The sequence below is a fragment of the Felis catus genome, chromosome B3 (genome assembly GCF_018350175.1).
Source record: "Felis catus isolate Fca126 chromosome B3, F.catus_Fca126_mat1.0, whole genome shotgun sequence".
NCBI classification, from domain to species: domain Eukaryota; kingdom Metazoa; phylum Chordata; class Mammalia; order Carnivora; family Felidae; genus Felis; species Felis catus.
In genome coordinates, this window is record NC_058373.1 from 3,450,704 (window position 1) to 3,476,739 (window position 26,036).

At 47.0% G+C, this 26,036-nt stretch overlaps 1 protein-coding gene across 10 annotated transcripts in view; it reads right to left on the minus strand.

The window, feature by feature from the left end:
• The window catches only part of SH3GL3 (SH3 domain containing GRB2 like 3, endophilin A3), a 137,480-nt gene that overhangs the window by 25,126 nt on the left and 86,318 nt on the right, over positions 1–26,036 (minus strand). For 6 of the 10 annotated variants that reach the window (XM_045058735.1, XM_023254842.2, XM_023254841.2 and 3 more), the window contains exons 3-8: positions 22,523–22,595; positions 19,673–19,816; positions 15,665–15,798; positions 11,871–12,029; positions 5,271–5,374; positions 4,076–4,185 (exon numbers count right to left, since the gene is read on the minus strand). In XM_045058735.1, the coding sequence (XP_044914670.1) occupies positions 4,076–4,185; positions 5,271–5,374; positions 11,871–12,029; positions 15,665–15,798; positions 19,673–19,816; positions 22,523–22,595 (724 nt within the window). The remainder of the gene's footprint in view (positions 1–4,075; positions 4,186–5,270; positions 5,375–11,870; positions 12,030–15,664; positions 15,799–19,672; positions 19,817–22,522; positions 22,596–26,036) is intronic. The other 4 variants (XM_011282785.2, XM_019831808.2, XM_006932204.4 and 1 more) reach the window with 4 other exon arrangements.

Here is a 26,036-nt window from a genome sequence, read left to right on the forward strand (position 1 = left end):
AAAAAGGCAAGAAAAACAAATAAAGGCCATCCTGACATCCAGTAAAATTGCCTTTATTTGTGGATGACGTGATCATCTATTTTTTAAATTTTTTTTCAACGTTTATTTATTTTTGGGACAGAGAGAGACAGAGCATGAACGGGGGAAGGGCAGAGAGAGAGGGAGACACAGAATCGGAAACAGGCTCCAGGCTCTGAGCCATCAGCCCAGAGCCCGACGTGGGGCTCGAACTCACAGACCGCGAGATCGTGACCTGGCTGAAGTCGGACGCTTAACCGACTGCGCCACCCAGGCGCCCCGACGTGATCATCTTTATAGAAAAACTACAGGGTCTACAAAAAAGCTGCTGGAACTAATAAGTGAATTTAGCAACATGGCAGGAAACGAGACCAATCCACAAAAACCAACTGTACACCCATACGCTAGCAATAAGAAGTTAAAACCTGAAATTTTATTAAAATGCTATTTAAAATCATATGAAATTTTTGAAGTATTGAGAGATTGATTTAAAAATGTACCAGACCCATCTGCTGAAAATAGTAAAACATGGCTGGAGAAATTAAGAAAACTTAAATAAGTGGAAAATAAAGTAGGCTGTGTTCAAGACTGGAAAGGCCCATGTTGTCAAGTTGTAAATTCCCCCTAAATTGATGTACAGGTTCAACCTCAACCAATTCAAAACCTGAGCACGCTTTGTTTTGTAAAAATGAAAACGCGGATGCTAAAATTCACATGGAAATGCTACTAGAAGAAACCAACCACTTTGAAAGAGACAGCCACGCTAGAGAATTAACACCGCCCTACTTCAAGACTTACGATGAGGCCAGAGCGAGCAAGACAACAGAAATACGAATGACAATGGAAATGTAACGATAGAACACTATGTGATACTGCTGTGAATATTATTTTTATGCTCATAACATTATAAATGGTTGTTATAGGATATGAAAATCAAAGTCGTATCTAAGGCTCCAGAACTATTTAAAAAAGAAAAATGGATACCCATGAGACCGCCACATAGAACTTGCAAACACACAGACCAAACCAGAAGAGATGAGAAACCAGTTTTCACAACTCTTGACCCCAAACTCATCTATGCTATAGATGGGTCAGGAGATGGAGATGAGAAAGGGTTTTTAGAGAAATTTCTGGAGAGCTTGAAGGAGGGGGATGTCTTATGTTTTTCTTATTTCACAACAAGTCATGGGAGATTTTTTTCTTTTTAGAGAGAGTGCGAGCAGGGGAAAGGGGCAGAGGAAGGGGAGGGAGGGAGACAGAGAGAAAGAGAGAAGAGAGAGAGAGGGAGGGAGGGAGGGAGAGAGAGAAAGAGAGAGAGAGAGAGAGAGAGAGAGAGAGAGAGAGAGAGAGAGAATCCCAAGCAGGCTCCATGCTCAGTGTGGAGCCCAACGGAGGGCTCAATCCCATGACCTTACGATCATGACCTGAGCCAAAATCAAGAGTTGGGACGCTCAACCAACTGAGCTACCAGGTACCCCGAGGGAGAGAGACATTTAAAAAGACTTGTAAGAGAGCTGGAAATATGCTCCCTGGAGCTTTAAGAACAGAAGTGGTAGACGGAAAAAGAGAGAAGAGGCCAACTACAACCCCTTTCCTGACACCAATCTTCACCCTTATAACAGGCCAGAGCTTGAGAAGGGGAAGCCCAGCTTCAAATCCAGATGGCACGGTGACTATTACATGAGGCAGCGCTCTGAGTGCTGCGTGTGCCTGCATTCACACACTCCAGTGAGTCACCCAAGAGCAGCCAGAAATGTCACGGGCCCGCCCGTGTCTCCCTCAAGCAGCAGAGGCCACCACACTGAACACAACAACGAGGCGCAGAGGGGAGGCACCGTAAGAGTTCTGCATGATCAAAGTGATGGTTCTACAATGAAAATGGTGATTACGAGTAACCTGGAAGGAGGAAGGAGGAAGTGGGACAGGGAAGTGTATGGGAGGCCGAGGACAGGGAGCAAAGAGCTCATCTGCCGTATCAGGAAACCACAGATATTATCCCAAACCAAAAAAATCAAGAACTAATAGCATATTATTTAGAACAATGGAGCTAAATACCCAACAAAGAGCTGAAGGTGCTTTCCTCCAAGAACAGGAAATGAAGATGGGGAGAGGGCATAAAGGGAGACAGCTGCCTTTCATTAAAGGCCTTGTAGCACCATTTTCTTTTTAGGACTATATACACATATTAGTCCCATCATTTTTATTTTTTAATTGAAAAAAAAAAATCTGAAAGGATAGTGATAGCATTGGAAGAAAATCCAGACCGTGTAGCTCCCACGGGCAGATGTGCTGCAGAGAAGTTTGAAATTCATGGGTGAATGAGACTTCAACTTCAGGGTCATACAAAAACTAACTCAAAGTGGGCCATGGACTGAAACGTGCAAGTGTGAAACTTTGGGGAAAAAGCACAGAAGAACATCTTTAGGATCTTGGGCTAGTCAAAGGATTCTTAAGACTTCACACCAAAAGCATGATCCTAAAAGGAAGAAGTGAGAAATTGGACTGCACCAAAATTAAAAACTTTTGATCTATCAAAAATCCTATTAAGAGAATAAAAAGCTACAGAGTGAAAGAAAATGTTTTCAAACCATGTATTTGTCAAGGGACTTGTGTTTACAATATATAGAGAACTCTAAAAACACAACTCTGGGGCACCTGGCCCCAGTAGGAATAGCACGTGACTCTTGATCTTGGGGTCGTGAGTTTGAAGCCCAGGTTGGGCACAGAGATCACTTAAATAAAACTAAAAAACGAGAACACAAAACACAGAAAACAAAAAACGAAACACACACACGTACACAACAACAAACTACAGAAAAAAAGCTATCAATATCCCCATATGTAAGGGATTCTTACGAATAGTAAGACAAAGTAAATGACCTAAAAGAAAAAACAAATAAATTACATGAACAGACAATTCAGACATGAGAAAATACAAATGGCAAACTAAAATACAGAGAGGAAGAAAATGTTCAACTTCCCTATTTACGACAAGGAAGGTAGGATACAATTTTTTACCCATGAATGCTTGGCAAAAATGGAAGTCGAATGATGTGGGTGTGGGGCAACAGGCATTACTACGTCAAAAGTACTGTGCCCATTCTGAAAGGTAATTTGGCAATAGCTACTATCACTTCTAATTTGCATTCTCTCTAACTCAGGATTCCACTTCCAAGAAAGACTTGCCATGAGCACATGGAGGCAGATGAAAGTATACTGTTTTCAGCAAATAATTGGAAACAACCTTAGTGTCCACTAATAGGGACATGGTAACATATAACAGAAAACTATGAAGCCGTTAAAAAATTGTGGGACAGAGATAGATCCATGCGCATGACACAGTAATAACTCCAAGAGATAGCGATGCATTTACAAAAGCAAGAGGCAGAAGAATACACCTAGTAAGATCTTGTATTTGAGAAACAGAAAATAATCTAAAACTGTGCGTATATAGTGCAGGTGTATGCATATACGTGCACATAAACAGGACAGTGCTCATACCAAATTGTTAACAGCAGTTACATCTAGGGAAGGGACAGGGATGGAGGGGGTGACCAAAAGACCTCCAGCATGACTTACACCACCTGAATGTTGTTTTTCTCTGTTGGATCCTTTCAGCCAAAAATATATATGTGTCAGTTGTCTAATTAAAAAATAATGATGCAGCACTTAAGACAGTGCCTAGCTTATAGCAGGAGCTCAACAAATGTTCACACTTTTCTAAAAACTAGGGCAATATTTTGAAAGAGTTAAAAATGTAAAGACAGAGGACAATGCGGCACGAAGGTTCCACGGCCAAGGTTTTAACGTATTAGAAGGCAGTAAGTGATGGAATTCTTCCTGGTGCCGGTTTTCAAAACTTGACAGAAGTATCCAAAACCAGGAAGCAGGCAAAGGGGCACTAATGGGGTGGGAAAGGGGATTCACCCAACAGCCAAAGAAAAAAAGTCAGGGTCAAATACAGGGTCACACCAAATACAGCAACAAGCAGTAAGCAAAAGCTTCGGGCAGCACCTCCTTGAAGAGCACACTTAGCAACACACGATGGTCATCTTACCTGTTGTCCTCGCTGACGAGGTGGTGGACACCCCATTGAGTTCACTAGGACTCCTCTTTATGGGCCGGGGCTTATATTCTCGTCTGGGAACGCTGGATGCGGCCGATATTCTGAAATAAGCATTTTGAGACCGGTCAGACTTCCGAGGGAGAAGCCCGAGTCTCCAGACATACAGTTGCTCTGCCTTGAGGAGCCTACAGACTTGGGTGACGGGTGGCAGTCGTGACGGGGGTGGTTTTTACGCACTGATTCGTGAGTAGCTCAAAGTGATAGGTGTAGGTGCCCAGTGGAGTTTTTCAACTTTGTATCTGCAAGAGCGTGTCTCTGATAAGGGTCTCTGAGGCATCGGTCAGGCGCCAGGGTTACACTGGACACTCCACAGCGTTGGCTGCCTTTTCTCTCCTTCTGCTCATATGGAGAGAGGATTACGCAAACACGCTCACGTGAGCGCTGCGCGCACGCCCCGCCTACCGAACTGGATGCTTCAGAGACCAGCCCCACCTTGTGTCTTCCCTCTAGAATTCTGGCACTGGTTTAAGCAAACATCCCTCCCAGTTCTCCCATTATCATAATCTCATACAAAAACAATATTCTGTTACAAAACCCGGTCAAGAAAAAGGGTAGATTTGTTAACCCATTACTTTAACTAATAGGGTCACTGGGCACACGACGGATGATACTACTAATTTTCAGAGAAGTATAGAACACAGCATCATTAAAGGCTAAGAGAAACAGCAGTCTTTCTTTGATCATTCAGAAGGTTATTTTGGACTCTTTCAATGCCTCTAAGAGTCAGTAGTATGAATGTGGCCTCACATCTGTACTGGTGAGGTAAAAAACACATCTTTTTACATATTTTCTGAGTATTGTGTCACACTTCTCCACATCCCTAGATGTTGGCAAGGAGGTATAAGCCATCGCCATCCCCAGCTTAAGTTCCCAAATCAGCCATGAAGCCAGGACGGTTCTGTAGGGTGAGCAACTGTGTCTGGGTGGCCTGAACGAACACAGGTCACAGAAAAGGGCTTTAGACAGCGTTAGTGCTATCCCACACCCAAGCATGGAAGCCAGCTAAAGAAAATTCAAAACAGGATGGTGTGGTGGGAAGAAGCAGACGAAGGGACAGACAGAGGGATTGATTCTGATGGGGTCCAACCCTGCAGCCCGGGCTTGTAACGAACACAAAGGCTCTCACCGCGTCTGTAGCTTGCTCTGTAGCTCCTGCAGAATCTCTGTGGACTGTTTGTGATAGTCTAAAGCCGCCTCTATAAACACAGCCAACTGGCTGACTTGTTCTACCTGCAGCGAAAGTGGAAAGTCATTCCAAAGCCTATGTAGTGTTCAGAGAGAAGGGAAACCAGCAACAGAGAGCCAGCTTTGCAGGGAAGCCCTGTGTCCTCCCCGGCTCTGGTCCATTTCATTTCATTTCATTTCACTTTTATCTCGGAGCCCCGCGTAATAATCACCCAGGTCACGGTATAAAGCTATATATTCTGGAAAACCATGTTCAAATTTATTTGTGATTAAAATTTGATTTAACTCGATAAAAGCTTGTTTTTCCCAATTAGACGATACTCCCGGGAGATTTTTGCGCTCTAATGTTCATGGATCTGAAAACAGAGAGATAAAGCTTTTCCAATTACAAGTGAGGCCAACATTTAGTAAATGAACTGCTTTCTTAGTGAAATGTCTCTACGGGCATTTTCTAGCTAAGTCAAATCAAGAAACTAAGTAAATGAAACTGTTCTCACGTAAGAAGCGAAATCAGCGACAGAGTGTGCACCAGGGCAAAGGCTTGCCTGCTCCCTAGATGGTTTTTGTTGTTGTTTTTGTTTTTGTTTTTTGCCATCAGCACAAAATCATCGCCCTGAAACACACAGCAAGAAGGAATGGACCATACAGCCTCTGGCATCTCTCGTTCCCATGAATCACGACATTCATGAAGTTAGTGACCAAAATACAGTGGATGTCAAAAAAACAAAGTCACGTAAGAAAGCCCAGAAGACCTGGGGAGGCATGAATCGAGGAAGAGACTTCTCCTGTGGGGCCTGGGAGCTTCCCTGCTTCCCCAACGTGTCTGAGCAGCTGCTATGCAAAAGCAGGGTTCCTTAGGCTGATGTCGGCCAGCCTCAGAGGCAGGACCTCTGGGTTGAGGTGACGAGGACCCCAGCACGAGTCCCATGAACTCCAGAGAAGGACACACACCGAAATCAATCCCCCTCTTCCAAAGATTCCCCAAAGCCTAATGTATCACCTCCAAGTCCTAAGTAGCTCTGGGGCAAAGTCTGCCCTGCTCATTCACCCCTACATACTCACCCCATAAAACCAGCCATGGATTCATTCACCTTCAAAGACCCCAGCTGCTCCCATCTGTTGTTCCAGACCAAGCTTCAGCTGCCTATTCGTTCACTTTCCTTACCCGCGCCCAGCATTTTAAACATGGGTTCAAATGCACACTTGAGCCATCCGTTCCGCTTGTGCCCCACTGTGATCAGCATCTGAACGAGGAAATCCGGCTGCGTTACACTGACCATACCACGCCCTGTGGCTAGAAAAGCAACAAGCCAGGCCTTAAATTTCCCAAACCCAAAAAACAAAACAAAGACAGCCGGGCCCCTACAAAATCCTACGGATCTCTTAAGTTTCACCTCTTCGGCTTTGACGTTTAAACAAGTCCAGTGCCTCGGTCTAACTCGACCACAGGAGAACGCGCGGCAGAAGGAACTCTCCTCCCCGACGGTGGGAGAGCTGCGATCTGGGTCCAATCTGGGCCACACCTCCCCGTCTTCAGTAAAGTTAGTTTCTATTTTAATCCCCACTTTGAAATACGTTTGACGTTTCTCATTTTCAAAGGAACAGCGAAAGAGCTAAGTGAATATTCCTCGAAACATATCGGGGGGGGGGGGGTGGGGAGCAGGGAGGTGCAGACGGAAAGACTACCAGCTGTCCTGTCTGGCTGGCTAAAAGAGGTTGGGCGATCTAGAGGTGCCTTTGGAACTATTCATTCTCTGGCTGACTCCGGGAAGGAAAGGAACCCCAAGGCCCCTCAGAACCCGGGAGGGACCGCAGTGTGGCACGGCACCTGCTCAACACAACTCCTGCAGAGCTGGGATTCCGCTGCAAAGTCTCAGGCTGACAGCGAAGCCACGCGGCGTCACAAGGGGACCATCTGCCCCTTTATGCCAGAACAGGGAGGATTCCAGGCCATAAGCGGCAAGGTGTTTTGCGGGTGGCCTCTGCCTCCCATCCCCAGCTGGAATCAAACACCAGGACAGGCAGAAACATGACAGCGATAAAGCCAGGCCCTGCGAGGGCCTGTCCAGAAGGTAGAGCATTTCTTCCACGGGCCACACCACTCCATCTGTTGACTCGGGGAAGGTCACTGGGATGAGAAAAGAGGTTTCATTCCGCTTCCGCTGAGACCGGTGCCACCCCTTTGCTGGCACCACCGTGTGAGTAAGGTGTGACCTCATCCTGTGGAAGGGTTCCCACGACACACGCAGGGGAGAACCGCCAGACAGCTGACTCCCGTCTCAGAGTAAACTGCCCTGGCCGTCCAGGTGGGGGCACATGTGAGGCACCCGAGGCAGGAAACTCGACCAGACTTCCCAGTAAGCTGACAGTGAGGGAGGAGGAGGCCACACGAGCGACCAGGGGAACCAGAACAGAACCAGGAAGAGCTTGTGGTGGAGAGGAAAAGGGCCTTGAACTAGGGGATTAGCTGGATTATCTGGGTGGGCCCGGTGTCATCACAGGGTCCTAGAAGAAGGAGGCAGGGGGGTCAAAGAAGGCGATCGGAGGAAGAGAGCAAGAGGTGTGAAGATGCCAAACGGTGGGCTTTGAAGGAGAAGCAGGTGCCTCTGGCGGGTGGAAAAGGCAAAGACATGGCTGCTTCCCTTACACCCTCCAGGCAGAACTCAGCCCTGGCAATATCGTGACGTGAGGACTTCTGACCTCCCGTCTGGAAGGCGGCAGATCTGTGTCGTTTGAAGGCACACGTGTGCGGTGATTTGTTACAAGAGGAAGAGGAAACTGCTACTTCTGAGCTGCTTTAGTCTCCTCTCAAAAGAAGCAAAACCTAGCAATGGAAATAGCCCTGGCAGGGTCCCCTGTTCACAGGGCACGGGAGCCGCTGCCTTGAGACTTACAGGAACCCAACTCCGTGGGGAACGCGGCGCCCGCGTGGCTGAGCCTGGGGACTTCACGGCTGACTCCACCCCGCGCCGCGGTTCCTCGCTCTCTTCCCAGGGGCGAGAGGCCGCGCATCGACTGGGTGTCGCCCGGGGGTGCACTCTACCTCAAAACCCTCTCTTTAGCTGCAAACCAGTGGCCGGTTATAAGCCAATGAGGCTGCCGGGGGTTCTGAGCCGTGGGGATGGAGGCAGAGTGTAGACGTCCCCATACTACTGCGCACTGGGAATACAGGGGTTCCCGGGCGAGGCGGGGCGGGGCAGGGTGGTGGAAACCTGAATGGGCTCTGAGCCACTGGCTGGCCAGTGGGCCAAGGGCAAAGGATTAGGGCTGAACCCAAAGGAAGAAGGGCTCAAAGGCTTACAGACTGTAATAAGGGCAGCTCTCTATCTTGGGGGGGGGGGTGGTATGGAAGCAGGGCTGTGAACTCTCCTCCTCAGAATCTTCAGAAGTCAGTTGCCAGGACTGGTCAGCAGCCAGGTAGGTGGGCCGAGAGGCACGTTCTGAGGGCCACAGCACGAGGAGAGATACTGGGCATGAGTAGGTAATGCCCTGCGCCCAGATCTCTGGAGTCTGCAGCATGCTTGGCAAGCCTGAGTGAGGGAAAGGCAGCTGTTCTGGAACGTGACAAGCCGTCCCCTTTCACGACCGAAATGGCACGTTTCCAAGGGAGGCCAACTTCGACGGGAATCGCTATCATCAAAGTGACTTCTTGCTCTGTCGTCTCAAAGACCTCCACGCTTTCTGGATTCCTCGGAGAAGCTGAAGGAGTCTGATCACAAACAGATGCCCGTTCCAATGGGGCAAGAGCTTTATTCAGAGTTTCTGAGAAAGTCTGAGCAAGCCCATGACAGCGGTAGCCTACATAACAGCCTCTTGCACTTCTATTCCCCACTTCGTATTTCCAAAGGGTGTCTTGCCTGCACTTGTTCACGTCGGGCCCGATACCTGTAGGTCGAAGCGACTCTCCAGGGGCAAACAGCTGAGCAGAAGTGAGACCAGAACCAGATTTCAGGTCGTCCACTCCTGGCTGGGAGCTTTCTTTCAGCGAGTCCGGAATTTCCTAATGTACCTTATGCCACATGGCACCCGTCCCTTGAAATGACAGCAATAACGATGATGCTGTGGACAAGCTCTGTGGCCAAACAAGTTTGAGAGAGTTCCCAGAGCATCCTGCCTTAGCAAGCTCGTAGAGATTAATTTTTCACATTATCATATAAAGACTCTGAAAAGTCTGGTGACAAAGAAGTCTGCGAATTTTGTCTCCGCTATGGTCCGCCAAACTCATCCGACCACAGAGACATTATTAGCACAACCCGCTACCTCTTACGGGATGAGCAGACACAGGTACGAGGGGTGAAGTGGCAAGGTTGGATGTGGGGTTGGTGACCCGGAGAAAGCAGGAAGTCAGGGTCCTGAGGGCTGCAGACCCGCTGGGCCTGGCCTGGTTGTAGAGAGGGGCCAAGGACGGGGCCGAGAGCTCCGCGTACGTACGCCTCCTCCCTCCATGCACTGGTTTCCCTGTCTTCCCCTACCAAGTCGCCCGCTGTTGATCCCCAAACACAACCACCTCCGCATTAGCATGGCAGGTCCAAGGGCTGAACTGGGGAAGATTTTCCACGGGACTGCCCAGACACACGGACTGCCCAGACACACGGGCACGGAAAAGGACAGGGCGGTCCCCTTCTGGGTCTGCCCGCTGGTGCCCCACGAACAGAAGGAAGGCAGCCTTCTGGGGCTCACACGGTCAGTAAGTTGCGGGTTTCCTCAACTATAACCCCGGGAAGGGGAAAGGCAAAAGCAGGGGTGTCGTCACACAGGGGACGCCCCTAGGACCCCATACGCTCTACCGTGAGCGCTCAAGAAATGGCCCCCTTGCCACTGTCGGCATCGCCATCACCAGCCACCTCTTGGGCACTACCACCGCCACTCCCGCGAGAGTCAGCAACCAGAGCACCCGGCTCACCACCGCGGCTAAAGGCGGCCACGGGCAGGAGGGCAGAGAAGAGGAAGGAGCCCAGTCCCAAGGCGGCGGGACAGTCCCCAGCTGCCGAGGAGTTCGGTCTCCTCCCACTTCCGCGGCTGGTTTCCAGGAGCTCTTGTCAAAGGACAGGCCAGAAGGCGCAAGGCCGTCCCCGAAATGAGCCAGCACAGCCCGTCGGCGGAGGTGTGGACCCAGCCCTGAGCTGAGGGAGCAGCACGTCTGACGCACAAAACTCAACTTCAGAGTTCAAATCCGCCACGTACAGGCACAGGACCGGAAGGGCAACGCCGGCGACGGCCTGGTAAGGATGACGTGCACCTGACATGCCGCACTTCAAACCCACTTTCTCAACACGTCAACACGTCAAAGAATCAACTGCAGCAATCGGAGACAAAACCAAAATCGCCTACTGCCTGGGGACAATCTCAAGAGGCAAGTTCTACTTTTAAGGGAAAATAAATAAACACGGAAAACAGCCAACTGTGTAGACCTCTTCCCACTTCCGGTAAGATGTAAGCGCCCTGATGAAATGTTAAAAGGAGAAACATAATAGAGGGTGCTTTTCAGCACTCAGGTTTAATGGACGCGGGGATTTTCAAACTGTTATCTCCGCGACTAATGTCTTGCTAATACTGAACATACTAATCCGCCCCCCATGTCACCACGGCAGATAAAAAAGATGCTCCGTACGTTCTGTCTGACTTGACTCAAAAGCGCAAGACCTTGATGTACCTTTTGATAAACTATTGTAAGTAGAACATGGTTTTGCAGATAAATAAATCCTCGGACTTGTCTCCACGGGTTTGAAAGTTCAGCAAATGGGGCCCAAAGCTAAGGCTGGGCCAAAACGGCTCAGGGCATCAGCAAGGCCAGTGTCAGGGCAGGGACGCCACACAGGAGCAGGTGGAAAAAGGCAGTAACGACAAACGCCCAAGGACTCGTCAGTGAGGCAAAGAAGGGAGGCCTTCGGCCTTCGTGGTGCCCCGGTGGGGATCGCCATGCCCCTCAGGGACGCCGAATCCAACTTCACTTGAACAGATAAAATAAAAGCTGGTGGTAGCAATTACAGCACAACAGGGTATTCGCGTCTCTGAGGGATGTGTGTCCAGACCTTCATCATTCCTGAGTCCACAGGCAGCACTATGGTACAGCTGAACAACGCAGGTCACGCTTGTATATCCTGCATGTTCGCGATGACAAGTCAGGGCACCGGAGAGCCTCTCCTCCTCACACACCTGCCTCACAGGCTTCTCTCGGTCTTAGCAAAAGCGCACGTTACGCATGACGTGGGCCCCGCGTTCCACTGCAAAGTCACAATGCTATGGCCCCAAACACAAGGGCCGGTCTGCTATGCAAGTCCCCAAACCATCCCCCTCCCCGGGGCTACCTGGAGCATGTCTCCGGAACGGTCCTGGGATAAACAGGCCTTCTTGAGATCTGAGGTCTGAGTTGGGACTTGCCAAATGTCTGAAGCTATTTCTGAGGCAGGACATAATGGTTATGGAAAATTCTGGAAGCTCTCGTAAACTAAGGCTCCAGAGCTTCTCAACATGTTGATCCTACTCATATGGTCAATGTTTTCATTCACATTAAAGTCTCCTGGTTGGTTTAAATACTTACATCATTTTCTAAAAAATTAAACATGCTTCTTTCAGCCAACTCCTTTGACTCTTCAAATTTTTCTACCGCTTGTCTGACTTCTTCGTCTGGTATCTTACCTACTCGCTTCTTTTTATAATCATAATCCAGGCGGCGGCCTTCCAGCTTTTTCAGGTGGTGCTGAACAAGACAAAAGAGTCTTTCAGAGAACTGTACATTCAAAACACGGGGCAAAGAAACTTTTGTTATTTCCATGATCACAGCCACTGCTTTCGGGTGACCTAAATTCTAGGGGCAGGGATGCATCTTACACGTCTGTGTGTCCCCAGCATCCACTGGAGGCTACCCTTACTGACGGTCCTCAAGGCATGGGGAATGGTTAGATGGATGGACAGATGGATGGACGGATGGATGGACGGACGGGTGGGTGGAGGAAAGGGTGGGTGAATGGATGAACGGATAAATGGATGGCAGAATGAATACCTATATGAACATAAAGACACAGTATCAGCACTCAGATTCCATTTCCCAAAGTTGTCTATAGGGCCCCTCACTTCAGTTCTCTAATAAAACATCCAGATAATTTCCAGCCAATTAACTCTGCCAAAAACAAGCATGTTTCCTTTGGCACAACTGTCAAGTCCTTGCCAAAAAGGAGATTATAAAAGCACAAATTTCTAGTAGCCCCTAGAATACTTAGGCGTCTCCCATAAAGTTCCCAAACAATTACAGAACAAGTTGAATAAATACCACCAGTGAACATGTACACACTGAGAAACAGACACTCACAACCTCTGGAACGGTGAAATTTCTTTAAAAAAAAAAGAAAAGAGAAAAAGAAAAAAAAAAGAATCTCTAACAAAATGTAACAACTGTAAATATCAGACGTGTGCATTCACGGAAGGGGCTGCCTTGTGTGGTAGTAAGTTCCCCCCATCACAGTTTGTATTCCAGCAGAGGGATCCCATGTCAGAAATACTGTCGGCAGGACAGCTGTATGGGGCAAGGCATTATGCCTACAATCCTTGGAAAACAGGTATCTGACATCAAACGTACACACAAGAACAGGCCATCCCAGCGAAGTATGCAGGTAACATCACTTAGCACTTTAGTGAATGAAACACACTGGTTCCACTTCCATAATGAAGAGGTGAAGAGAGCATATGGGATAGAAACCCAGAAGCATCTTTCCTATGTGCTCCGTGACTCTGGGCAGATCTGTGACTCCCTCTGTGCCTCCGTGTGTGGCTGTAAAACAGGGGTGATGGCTGCTGACGGGCCAAGAACTGAACCCACAAAAGCCCTTACAGGTAGAAGTCAGCCGTGTGTTAAATGGGCAGGTTCCCCACTCCTGAGGTCTGAGACGCAGCGGCACAGTCGAGACTACGAATGGCTTCTGAGTAGCAGACTCTTGACTCTCGATCGTTCTAGGATTTAAGTGTAGCTTTATAGCATTTCTGTATCAGATGGCAGCTGAGTAACAAGGAAGCCATTCAGAGTACTATTTTGCTGCATGGGGAATGCCAACACTTAAGTACAGGTGGACTGTGCACACAAGTCCGACCCACATTCGTGTCCACAGCCGGCTCTGAAGCAGGTCAAACGGAAGACCTACGTTGTGGGGCGGACTTGTGGTTTTCCTCAAGGACGACAGCACGAGAAGAAATGGCGTATTACGTCTTTGGTTTTAAGGTTCTGCGTTTGCAAAGGCTGTTCTGGTCCCCCCTGTCCTCCTTCTCTAGAGTCATCTGTTCTTTAGTAATTTGGAAGCACGAATGCCACGCTGGACATCGTGGCCACAAAAGTGGATGAGGCAGGATCCTCACCCCCGAGGCGCTTAGTGCCATCACGCGGGGAGCGCAGGAGCCCCTGATTCTGTGAGGGGAGGGCAGGGGCTTCCCAAAGGGAAGAGCGTCTGAGATCCGAGAGGTGACATGACTTAGCCAGGAGGGGAGGGGAGGGGGAGAAAGGCCAGGAACAGAGGGACAGAACACAGCAAAACACCCCGGGGGGGGGGGGCTAAAGGTAACAGTAGGAAGGGGCGGAGGTCAGGCCCCAAAGGGCAGGAGAGGCCAGAGAATCGGGCCCCAGAGGGCAGGAGAGGCTGGAGTGGATCTTCAGTCCCCCTCCCCTGCGGGCAGCTGCCGACAGTCTGCGTCTCAGGAAGCCTGCTCTGGGTGTGGTGCTGGGAGTCAAGGGCTGCTGTGTGGATGTGTCCAGATGTTAACTGAGAGGAGGTGATAGAAAGGGAGAGAATGGAGATTCAGGAGAGAGGACAATGGATGTGGCAACAGACTCCGGGGTCCAGTGGAGGACAGACCTCGGAGGTCAGGAAGGACACTGCTTTCCCTGACATGGATGGGACAGAGACCACGAATAAGGGGCTGAGGGGGGCATTCTGGAGGGGGGGGGGGCAGCAGAATGTTCTTGGGAGTCCCTGAATGGTTGCTTTTGTTTTTCATTCAACCTTCCTGAATTCCAGGCATCCAGGACTCTCCGTTTGGGAAACCTAGAACAGGGCCCCAGCATCTGCCTTTCTAATGTGATGCTGATGCTGACGGTCCAGGGGCCACCCCATGCGATGCGCCGTGCCCAGAGAAAGGAGAGGGAGGAAAGCGGACGGGGCACCTGGGTGGCTCACTCGGTAAGGCGTCTGACTTGATTTCAGTTCAAGTCATGATCTCAGGGTTCGTGAGATCCAGCCCTGTGTTGGGCTCTGTGCTGACAGCACGGAGCCTGCTTGGGATTCTCTGTCTCTCCCTCTCTCTCTGCCCCTCATCCCCCCAATCCCCAAATAAACATTAAAAAGAAAGGAAGGAAGGAAGGAAGGAAGGAAGGAAGGAAGGAAGGAAGGAAGGAAGGAAGGATGGATGCCAGGGTTCAAATGACTTCCCAGCTGGCTTGGACTTGCATTCAGATCACTCTTGAAGATACCTGGGGGCAAGTCCTCAGGGCAGCTGGCTGCCCCGCCAGCGTAAAGTCAACACAGGCTGCCCCGCCAGAGTAGGAGTCCGGTGAGGCAGAAATCTCAACGCTGTTTGTGCACATACGCACAAACACCACTAAGCAAGAGGCACATGATCACCTACAGGTCCCTGAGAGCTCACATGTACGCTCTGGAAGGCCACTTCTAACAGTTTTCCAAACATGAAACGTCAATTCCTGTTTATTGGTTTCCTTGAGAAGCAGCACAAAATAATCACTACTGGTGCCAAGTATCAAAAGATATGACTGACACAGTTGTGATTTTCATTATCAAAAATCCACTACAAAGTGATGGGATCATTTTGTTATGTGAGAAGTGGCTGTGGAAACGTGCTCCTTTATCCTGGCTTCTAGCCGGCTTTAATAAGATAGAGAACAGGGGTGCCTGGGTGGCTCAGTCGGTTAAGCGTCCGACTTCGGCTCAGGTCATGATCTCACTGTTCGTGGGTTCAAGCCCCACGTCAGGCTCTGTGCTGACGGCTTGGAGCCGGAGCCTCTTTCAGATTTTGTGTCTCTCTCCCTCTCTGCATTTCCCCCATTCATGTTCGTTCTCTCTCTCTCTCTCTCTCTCTCTCTCTCTCTCTCTCTCTCTTCCTCTCTCTCTCAAAAATATATAAAAACCCTAAAAAATTAAAAAAAAAATAAGATACAGAATAAAAAGCTAAGAGGTCCCGGGTCTCTTTCCCAGTGAGCCAGGTAAATAGGAGTTATTTTTTTCACCACCCACAAGACGATGCTTTCACGGAATCCCTACAGAAACACTCTGATGGTTTTAAATATGAACTTCACTTTAAGTAGCAACAGGTAGATTTAGAGCCCGCAAGACTTACCCCAATCTCTTTTAAATCTTTGTCTTGTAGTAACTGAAGTGGATCAATAAAAGTTTGCTTTACGTTAATGTCAAGAGAGTCTTTCACCTCAGCCATGAGCTTCATGGATTCACCGACTTCTATTAATGCACTACCTTGAAGAGAAAATACAAATTAAAAAAGGGTCTTCAGCAGGGTCCTCGAGGTTAGCGGTGATATTGACTTCATTCTTTCCCAAACGTTTGTGGAGGGCCATGGAAACAAGCGAATCACCCTGAGACTGCTGAATCCTGACTCTGAGAAAAAAAAAATTTTTTTTTTCTGAACGTCTTATTTTCTGTATTTTCCTCTCTACGTTCTGTAGTCTGCGCTACAAAATAAAGGTAGGAGGCTCAGAAAGACCGAAGCATTTACCCTTTTGGCCACTAGATGGGGATAAAGCTCCTTTCTCAAACTGGTGACAGGCACACTGCTTTTCGAAGGTCTGTGTCGCACCCCATCAGTTTACCAGAGACCTACAATAACTAGTACCTGCTTTTGCTAACTGGAAGAAATCCAAAGAGGATTTCTGTGTTCACCAAAAAAGAAAAAAAAAAGGCGAAAATGAGAAAACATTCAGCCCCCGTTTTGCAGTGAGCCAGTAGAGGCAGCCTGGACCCCAAGTGGTGAGAACTGAACTGTGTACAGAATTGGCATCAGCCCCCCGTCCCGGCAGCTTTGAACTGCGTCTGTGATCATCTGCGCTTTGCCTCGATTTTATTCTGTGCACGCATTAGTAAGATATATCCTAGGATGTCAGAAAAGTGTAAGAGAGCCTATTTTGGGGGGTCTGGTCATGCTCAAAACATTTTCCACATAAATTAACGGTAATTTCTTCTTTGCTTTACGCCATTTCGGTTTACAAAAGGCTTGGTGGCAATGCTCTACTTTCGGAGAGCAGGGAAATCTGTAGTTTTGTGAACTGGCACCTAGGGTTCCTTAGAAGCTGGAGAACAAAATCGCTCTTTGTAAACTCTAAAAAGGATTCATTCATCAGGGCTAAGTGTCAGGCAATAAAGATTACAATAGAAATAAGGGAACAAAACCTCTTGTCAGCTTCTAGCTCCTAGATCTTGAGGTCGGTCCCCAGAGCCTTCAGATGGTTCCGAGGCTCCTCACCCCTTCTGATGTTAAAGAAAGCCTGGCCGTGTCACATGGGACGGCCTTTCAGCGGGATGGGCAAGGCCTGCTCTTGCGACGAGGCCCAAGCCAGCCGCGCTTGGCCTTGGGGGCTGTGACCGGCAGGTGTTGCTGGCCTGCACTCTGGCATCTCAGCGTCAGCTGACCCGCAGTCATGTGCAAGCAGGAGTCCCGGCAGCGGAGCAGAGCGAGAGGCCGTTTCTCTAAGAGGCATCTCTGGGACATGAGGCACCAAAGCAAACTATTCTTCCTGTTTGGGAGTTTTCCAAATGGACCTCGTGAAAATGTAGTTTGGGGTCTCTCAACTCCCAGGCTAGAAAAAGACCTTAGGGGCCAGCCCAAGAATTCGCATTTCTAGCAAATTCTGACCTTCAAGTTGTCACACCTACTGGTCCAGCCATGCATAGTTTATTCACCTGTAAAACAGCAATAGCGATGAAGCCTCGCCTCCCTTTTTTTTTTTTTTTTTTTTTTTAAAAATGAACTAGAAAACTACAAGTGGAAATTCAGTTACGCTAAATTACCACTGGTCAGAACTCCACTGGTAGCTTCATCCCTCCTAAGTTTCCTTAACTCGCTCTCCATCGTCAGGTTCTAAATCATCCCAAGGTAAAGAGGAGACATCCCTTCCTAGCCCGGGGACTCTTTCCTGCCCAACTGGTTAGACACGGAGGGTACTGTTTCTGACCCTCGGCCACCACTGCCCAAGCCACAGAGTGTCGAATTTGGCTTTGACAGAAACATCTCCGTGTATTGTTTACAATAAGATAACCAAGGGAGATTTTAGTTAAGCATATTGAAATATACTTTTAAATTACAATTCTTAAAATACGACACTGGAGCAAAAACAAGGTACAGACCAAGAAAACAGGAGAAAAAAAAAAAAAAAGATCAGAAACAAACTTAAAACATAAAAATTTAGTCTGTAACAAAACGTTTCTCTCCAGAGGGGAAAGGCTGAACTTTTCAATGGAGTATTAGGACAACCAGCTACTTACTTGGGAGAAAACAAAATTAGGACCCTACTGCACAGTATCTGCCCGTTAAAATCAGGAGCTTGGAAATTTAAAGGGAAAAAAAGGACACATGTTTCGAAAGAAAAGTATGAATAAACATTGACACGATTTGTGGGGGCGGGTGGGTGGAAAAGTTTTTCTAAACAAAGCAACAGGGCCATAAACCATAAAGGATGAGTTAGGAGTCCCACTGTATGAAAACCAAAAGCTCCTCCGTTTCAGTGGCCTCGGTCCACAAGGTCAGAAGGCGAATGCCTACGTGGGGCGTAACTTCATTAACATATAAGGCAGACCAAGAGCAAATGTCCTAAGGGTTGAAAGAGCTCATCAACCAGTAAGGGGGGGAAATGAACGTATTAATGAAAAAATACAAAAAGATACAAATATACATTTCACAAAAATGATGACAAACAGTAAAGAAATCTACCTTACACATAATCCAAAAGGTGAAGTTAACACAGCACTAAGAGATCAATTTTATACGCTATGTATCAAAGCACCTGTGATTCAGAAGTAAGCTAAAAAAGTAATTCCCACAATCAATAACTGTGCTGGGAAACATACTCTCACATACTCCTGGCGAGAGTATCAAACTGGCACACCCCTTCTGGAGGGCCCTTTGGGAATATGGTTCAAAAATCTGAAAAAAACACCCATATTCTCAACCCAACAATTTCACTACCAGGGATTTCAATCCACGAACATAATCTTGGATATCCCTAAAGATTATGAAGATGGTTGTTATAAACGCTGTGTAAAATTTTATTATGTACAGAAAAAAGTATCTAAATATCCAGTAACTAGGGTTGACTGAACAAAGTCTGCCATGACACACAGGTTATTTATTATACAGCCGTTAAAAACAGTATCATAGAAGATTAATCATTTTATGACATGGATCTTGATTCAGTCGATAGAAATAAGCAAGTTACAAAAGGGTATAAAGGTAGAGATACCATAACTCCATTTTAATTTTGTAAAGGTGTACGTGACTATGGATGAGAATAAACCTTGTGAAGGTGTACGTGACTAGGGATGAGAATACACAAAGGGCTGTGAAGGTGTACATGACTAGGGATGAGAATAAACGTTGTGAAGGTGTACGTGACTAGGGATGAGAATACACAAAGGGCTGTGAAGGTGTACGTGACTAGGGATGAGAATAAATGTTGTGAAGGTGTATGTGACTAGGGATGAGAATACACAAAGGGCTGTGAAGGTGTACGTGACTAGGGATGAGAATACACAAAAGGTCCATCACCAGATACGTGATTGTGGGTGATGTCAGCACTTCCTTTCTTGTATTTCACTAGCTTATATTTTCTAAGCTTTCTGCAACGAACGTGTATTACTTGGGTGATATAAAAATAATAATAATAAAGCTTGTTAACATGAAGGTATTGTGGGGCTGCTTGGGTGGCTCAGTCCGTTGAGTGTCCGACTCTTGATTTCAGCTTGGATCATGATCTCATGCGTCGTGGGTTCAAGCCCCACATCGGGCTCTCTGCTGTCAACACAGAGCCTGCTTGGGTTTCCCTTTCTCTCTATCCTTCTCTCTCTGCCCCTCCCCTTTCCCTGCCCCCTCCCCCAGGGCAAAATGATCCCAGGTGATCTGTGAACAGTCACCGAAGGTGCAGCCTCCCCCCTTTGCCTCTCCCTCTCCCCCCCAACACACAAAGTGCTCCCAGGCAATCTTCAGTCACCCAAGGTGGAGCCTCCCCACTCCTCTCTTTGTCCCTCCCCTTCCCTCCCCCCTTCCCTCCCCCTTCATTCATACACACACACTCACACACACACTCATATAAAGCGTTCCAGGCGATCTGCAAACACTCACCGAAGGTGGAGCCTTCCCCGAGCTCCCTCCCGTACTTGAGCATACAGTCGCCCAGCAAGCCTTCCGTCTGCGGGTATCCGGTGGTCTTCACCTGTCCTCGGATCTTCGACACAGTGTTCAGCATCCCTAGCTTAGCTCTGTATGCTTAAAAACATTGTCATTTGTAATTCCTTAAAATGACAAGGCGGAGTGACAGGTACATCGCATTTAACAAATGATGACAAAACTGAGGTCACCCCGGTGGGCAAAACGTGGGACACCTGGAGCATCTGAAAGGGACTGTGTGACCTATTTCACCTCTCACATGATTTTCCAGATTCTTTTTCCAGGTGGCCGGGCGGTGGGGGGAAGAGGGGGTTGCTAAGCAAGGGGAAATGGAAACGACGCACACGCCGTTGACTCCAAACATCAGAAGTGTCCCGCTGCACAGGGACACACGAGCAGGGCCTGCAACACGCACGCCCAGAGCCAGATGCCAGTACCGGGGAGGCGATCCTTCCCGGGGACCAAGGGAACACCAAGGACGGCATCGCTGAGGTGGATGTTTCAAACCACCAAAAGGCCCCTGTCACCCTCCCTGTCCCAAGAATTTATTCGGAGTGATTATATTCAATGTCCTGATGAAGGGCTTTGGCGCACTCCTGTTGAGGAAACAGAGCCAACGGGAGGAGACGAACTCCTGCTGAGTGAACAGGAGTCTGTGTTGATGCTCCTCGGTGCAGGTCAGGTCCCCTGCCCCGAGGGAAAGGACGGGCGGCCACTGCTTCTCAACTTCTCTTCCCCGACTCAGGCCATCAGTGCTTACTGATCCCGGCTCTGTGTACACACAGTGCTAACTCCTTCGGGCTCCAGAGGGACCCAGGACAGCGGCTGCCCTACAGGAGCACAGAGCTAGTCGCTGCGGGACAGAATATACGAGATGCACCGGGCAAATAAAGCGTGGTGTGACCATAACAATATGCTGAATACAGATAGCAAGATGTGCCTACAAAGTGCAGATATCATGTCAACGGTATAGAAGGTGGGATGTTTATGGTACAGAACCAACAGATAAAGAGGAGGCCAGTCTGACCTAAGCTGAAATTAAAACAGGATGAATCGGGGGGCGCCTGGGGTGGGGGGGCTCAGTCGTTAAGCATCTGACTTCGGCTCAGGTCATGACCTCACGGTTCGTGAGTCCAAGTCCCACATCAGGGAAGCACGAGCCTGCTTTAAGTGAACCTCGCTTCTCTCTCTCTTCCTCTGTCTGCCCCTCGCTCACTTGTGCCCCCCCCCCCAAAGCAAAACAAAACCAAACCAAACCGGGATGAATCAGGAGAGATCTATGGGAAAATACGACTATGAACCGAATACCAAGCTAAGAACCTGGGCTCTTATTCCCCGGGCTAGAGAGCGAATCGCGTCCCAGCTTGTGGCGTCTGTGATAACCCCAGGAAGTAAAGAGGCAACGCTTTCATTTTCCTCTACTTTAATAATCACACTTGTTTTCACGTGTTCTAGGCCAGTGCCTCTCAAACTCCTAAGGTGCCTGCAAATCACCCGAGGAGCCTGTTAAAACGCCAAGTCTGGTTCAGCCTGTTTGGGATGAGCTCAAGGCTCTGCGTTTCCCAGTCTCTCGGGTGAGGCTGAGGCTGCTAGTTCGCGGACCACACTTTGAGGAGCAAGGCTTCAGACCCTTGTGGTGCCAGCCTGTTTGAATCTTGCCTGCCTCAGCTTCAAAGCGGTTTTCTTTCTGGTCCCTGTGCTCCAGGAGCCACACGCAAACGTGGCTCTTCCCTCCCACTGCCAGGGTGGGGACTGGGAGGTGGCGGGCATGTGGCTGACATCCACTAAACTGGCAACGGCCAGAGGCCTCTGTCCTTGCTGGCCAACCCCGCTCCTACCCCATTCCAACGTCAGCTCTTAGAGGATGGGATCTGGGTCCCAGGAACCGGGAAAGCCCCTCTACCAAGAGGAAGCCCTCGCTAAATCTGCGCTGATTTATCGGGAAAAGGAACTCACATAGCTCATCTCAGACACTGAGGAGGCCAGAGGAGAGAGGCAGGAGTGCGGCCCTCGAAATTACAAACCTCTACACAGCTCCAAAGAATTCTACACCCGCCAACCTCCCTGGACGCAGTTTTTATAAAATTTATGTTTTGAAATGGTTCCTGTCTAGATTTTCAGGTGGTTGGGTCTGTAGGGGAGTCCTAACGCCCAAGGGAGTCACAGCGACTCCCTGCACATAATACGTTCCTAAAAAGGAAGGCAGTTTGGGAAATTTGCAGAACTCAAGGCTTGGGTGCCCTGCCCCCTGTTGGTTTCTGTCATTTACAACCCAGGAAAACCCCATCAAGGGATGCTGCTTCACCACCACGGAATTAAGAACCTTCTGTCGAGAAGCTGATGCAACAAGGGACCTTTCCGTGCTGCTCTTCCTGCCTCATTTCTTTAGCATCTGAGCTACAAAGTGAAATTCCAATTTCAATTATACCTTTAGAGCAGGATGACAGATTTTTTTTCTAAAAGAGGAGACGCCTGAATAAGAAAACATACCAAGCATTCAGTGGGTCTCTGAGGCACCTCCTAAAATGTGTCTTTATTGAGCAGCGCCTTGCTGCTAAGACCAAGTCTCTATCCACATGATGTCACCATAGACCACGGGATTGTCTGCTCTGTTTCTCATCAGCTAGGACTCCCTGAAACTACCTTCGGTCGCTGGCAGCTTGACTTTAAAAAACTGAAATTCATTATTTGGACACAGAAAACACTGTTTCTAAGTTATGTCAGCCATATGCCAAGCAAACATGGGTTGTTAGTCTATGACAGTGAATGAACAATAGACTATGTCGAGACATTTTCTAACTTTACCTGGATTTGGCTGAAGATACTCTGTGGCTTTCGAAAGAATTTCTGCAACAGCTTTATTGGTAACATCTATTTTCTTTAAAAAAAAACAACAACAACAACACACACACACAAACATAAAAATGTTGGTAAATGACAAACAACGAATTCACAGGAAAACAGAGGTAATATGCGTTAATTTCATATGTATAATACTATTAACAGATTTTAATCCAAATGAATTTCAACATTTTGGGGGAGAAGCAGTTATTTTTCTCACTATGATTTTGGGACAGCTCTTCCTCCCCATGATGTTGGAGAACATTCATTTCATTTTCTTTTTAACATACAATGAGCGGTCGTGTATTATTTGCAAAACTCAGACGAGTTACTATGCTCCACTCGATTACTGGACATACCTGAAGGCCTCTCCAGCCAACACCAGGCATGTCTCAGCCCAACTTTCCTTATTTGCTGGGCGTACTTGAGTGTCTCTGCTTATAAGGACTCCCTACTAGCAATTCACATTAGAAACTACGGCAGTAAACCAACAACGAAAGAATCATTCTCCCTAACATTACCACTCACAATCGACACCCAAGTGTCCTGTGGGCAGATGTTAATATCAAAGGTTTTCTATGTTGAGACTGAATCTTTCCCCCCACAAAACCATTTCTGGACACTGGCTACTGGTTAGCCCAACACCGAATGTGAAAATATACAATAAAGTTAAACAGGTACGTTTCAATAGCTTCATTTCATACCATCACAGCCTGAAAGAAAATATAAAGGAAAAGGAGATCATTCATAAGAGCAACATAAAAATACACACCAGTAAGGAATAAATATAAGGAGAAAATGTACAACATCTATCTGAAGAGCCATGTTCCTACACGGGAAAGCTTAACTGTGCAAAGATGTAAGTCCTCCCCCAAATCAACACGTAAAATAAATTCAAATCTTATGTTCCTTTTAATTTTTTCTTTTCTGGTTACAATTTGGCAAATTAATATTAAACTTAGGTTCACGCCTCATACTACAGACTGGATCACAAATACAGACCTAAAAACAGTCTATAAAGGCACTAAATTACACAGGAGAATATTCCGAAATACAGGGGTGGGAAGAATCTTCTAGGCACAACACAAAACCCAAAATTCTGACCCTGTAAAATTAAAGACTGAACAGTGAATAGATGTAATAACACCAAGTCTGACAAAAGTGGCAAAATGAAACTGTATGAAGGACCCATGCTTAGCATCCATGACACTCAAAGCTCCCATTTAAGAAAAAGAGCAGCAAATAAAACAACCCAATTGGAAAGGACAAGAATATAAACTGGCAAGAAAACAAATGGGGAAAAATACAAGTTCAAACAGTTGACAAAATATCCAGAAAGACTGTAAATCAAAAAGGAGATACTTTCCACTCAACAGATTGACAAAAAAAAAATCTTTTTTTATTAATCCGACCCAATATTAGGTGTCATACAGGTATGGAGGGATGGGCGCTTTCACACACACTGGGAGTGCAAAACGGATCAAGGGACAAGAACCTATTAATGGGCAGACCTCCAGGGACCTAGCGTCTGGAAACACACCAGCCAATTGCAATGACGTAAAAGGATGTCAGGCCATTCTATGTCTATTAAAAACTGAAACCAACTTGAATTATAAGCGATAAGAGACTGGCTGGGTAAACTGTGAGACATCCAAATAAAGGAATTCTCTTGAATCACAAGATAAAAAAAAAAAAAAAAAAAGGGAAGCTCCATATGTACTAGGAAGATGCCCACAGCACACTGTCAAGGACAGAAAGCAAGTTGTAGAGTGATTTATAATACAAGAAATTCATTTTTGTAATTCAAAAATCTATGATCTGGTCAGGGTCAGAAGCTTCCAACCAAGTGAGCTCAACCAGCCTGAAAATGGATTTGTTCCCATTAGCCGAGAGCCTAAATTCGGGGCCCCAGGAAGGTTTAAAAAGACAGCACGTAAATGATGAAGAAATGAATCACACCTGTATTACTGATGCACCCACACCAGCTGTGCGTACGTGCACCGGGCCTTGTAGCGAGTTTTGTAAGCTCTGAACTCTCTTCAGTGTGTTCGATTGTTTATGAAGATTTTTGAAATGTTTAAGAGAATATGATCACCCAAACGTTTGTATTATTACAGTCTCGAGAAATTTAAGTGCTCTGGAAAACGCTTTTCTAAATCTGATGTGATGTTGGGGCGAGTTCCATGCATTGCATTTGTGATTCTAATTTGCAATGTCTAAGGGAATTTGCTTAATTATGTAACTGGAGATAAATGTTTAAGGATTTAACCTGTTAAGCCTATGACTTAATGGAAACTAACACGAAGATTAACTGAAAATGATTTTTATGTTGAAGTTACTAAATTTATAAATAAGATTCGTAAGTCCAGCTTAAGCTTAAGAAAAACTAGGTTTTAGGTTGATAACTTTCCACAGTTATAGAAATTCGACAGTAATTAAGTGTTCCTTTCCATGTATCCAACCCTCTTCAGACATGAAAAGGTACCAGGAAGCCAGGAGCCATCTCAGAAGGGTGACAGTGAGATCTGGGGCAGGGGTACTTTCTACTTCAGATCCTTCTCTCTTTGGGGGCAAAAAAAAAAAAAAAAGCCAAGGGACAAATGGCCAAAAACTAACAGCCTGATGTGCCCATCCTGGAACAGCTTCTAGGACAGCCCAGCAATCAAAACTGCAAACGAACCCTTGAGAAAATAAAGAGGACACCCACTGACCACTTTGACAAACATGGGCAATCAAGACGAACACTGGAAAAATAATCCATGTGGTTTAAAAAATGAATGAATGAATGAATGAATGAATGAATGAATGAATGAATGAATGAATGAATAGAAACTTCCCTCCCAGAATAACTGAGAATGTCGGGGGGAGGGGTCGTTCAAGCTGACAAAATGCCACGTGATGGCTTCTGCAAACCATCGTGACAGACAGGTGGGAGTACAGAGGTAAAAATTATTTTTGTGATGTCTACCTAGTGTGAAGGCATCTCTGTTGGCTGATTAAATCTGGAATTTTCTTCAAATGTCGGTGCCCCAAATCCTCTGCCACGGACTATCCCGGACCTCAGCCTCAGCTAGAGGGCTGCTAGCAATGCTGGTTTATTTTTAAATTTTTTAAAGAAGAATCCATAGCTGTCATTGTCTCCTTCTTACTCCTTATGTAATGTGTTTGTGCTCCTTAGTCACACTTGGTAGAGGTGGCTTTTTGAAAACAAAATAGTGCCTGGTTTTGTCGCTATTGTTTCCTATTTTATTGATCTCTACAATTCTGTCCTTCCACCTAGAGTGATTTCATTTGCTCTTATTTTCCTAGCTTCCTGGCTTAAATGATTTATTCATTTCCTTCAAACATATATTTTCTATTAAATGTACGTAAGATGTAGCCATATACCGCAGGTTCTAACATACAGAATTTGGTCTCTGATGACCAAATAAATGAACTTTGATTTTACTTGTCATTTCCTCTTTCAACTAAGAATAAT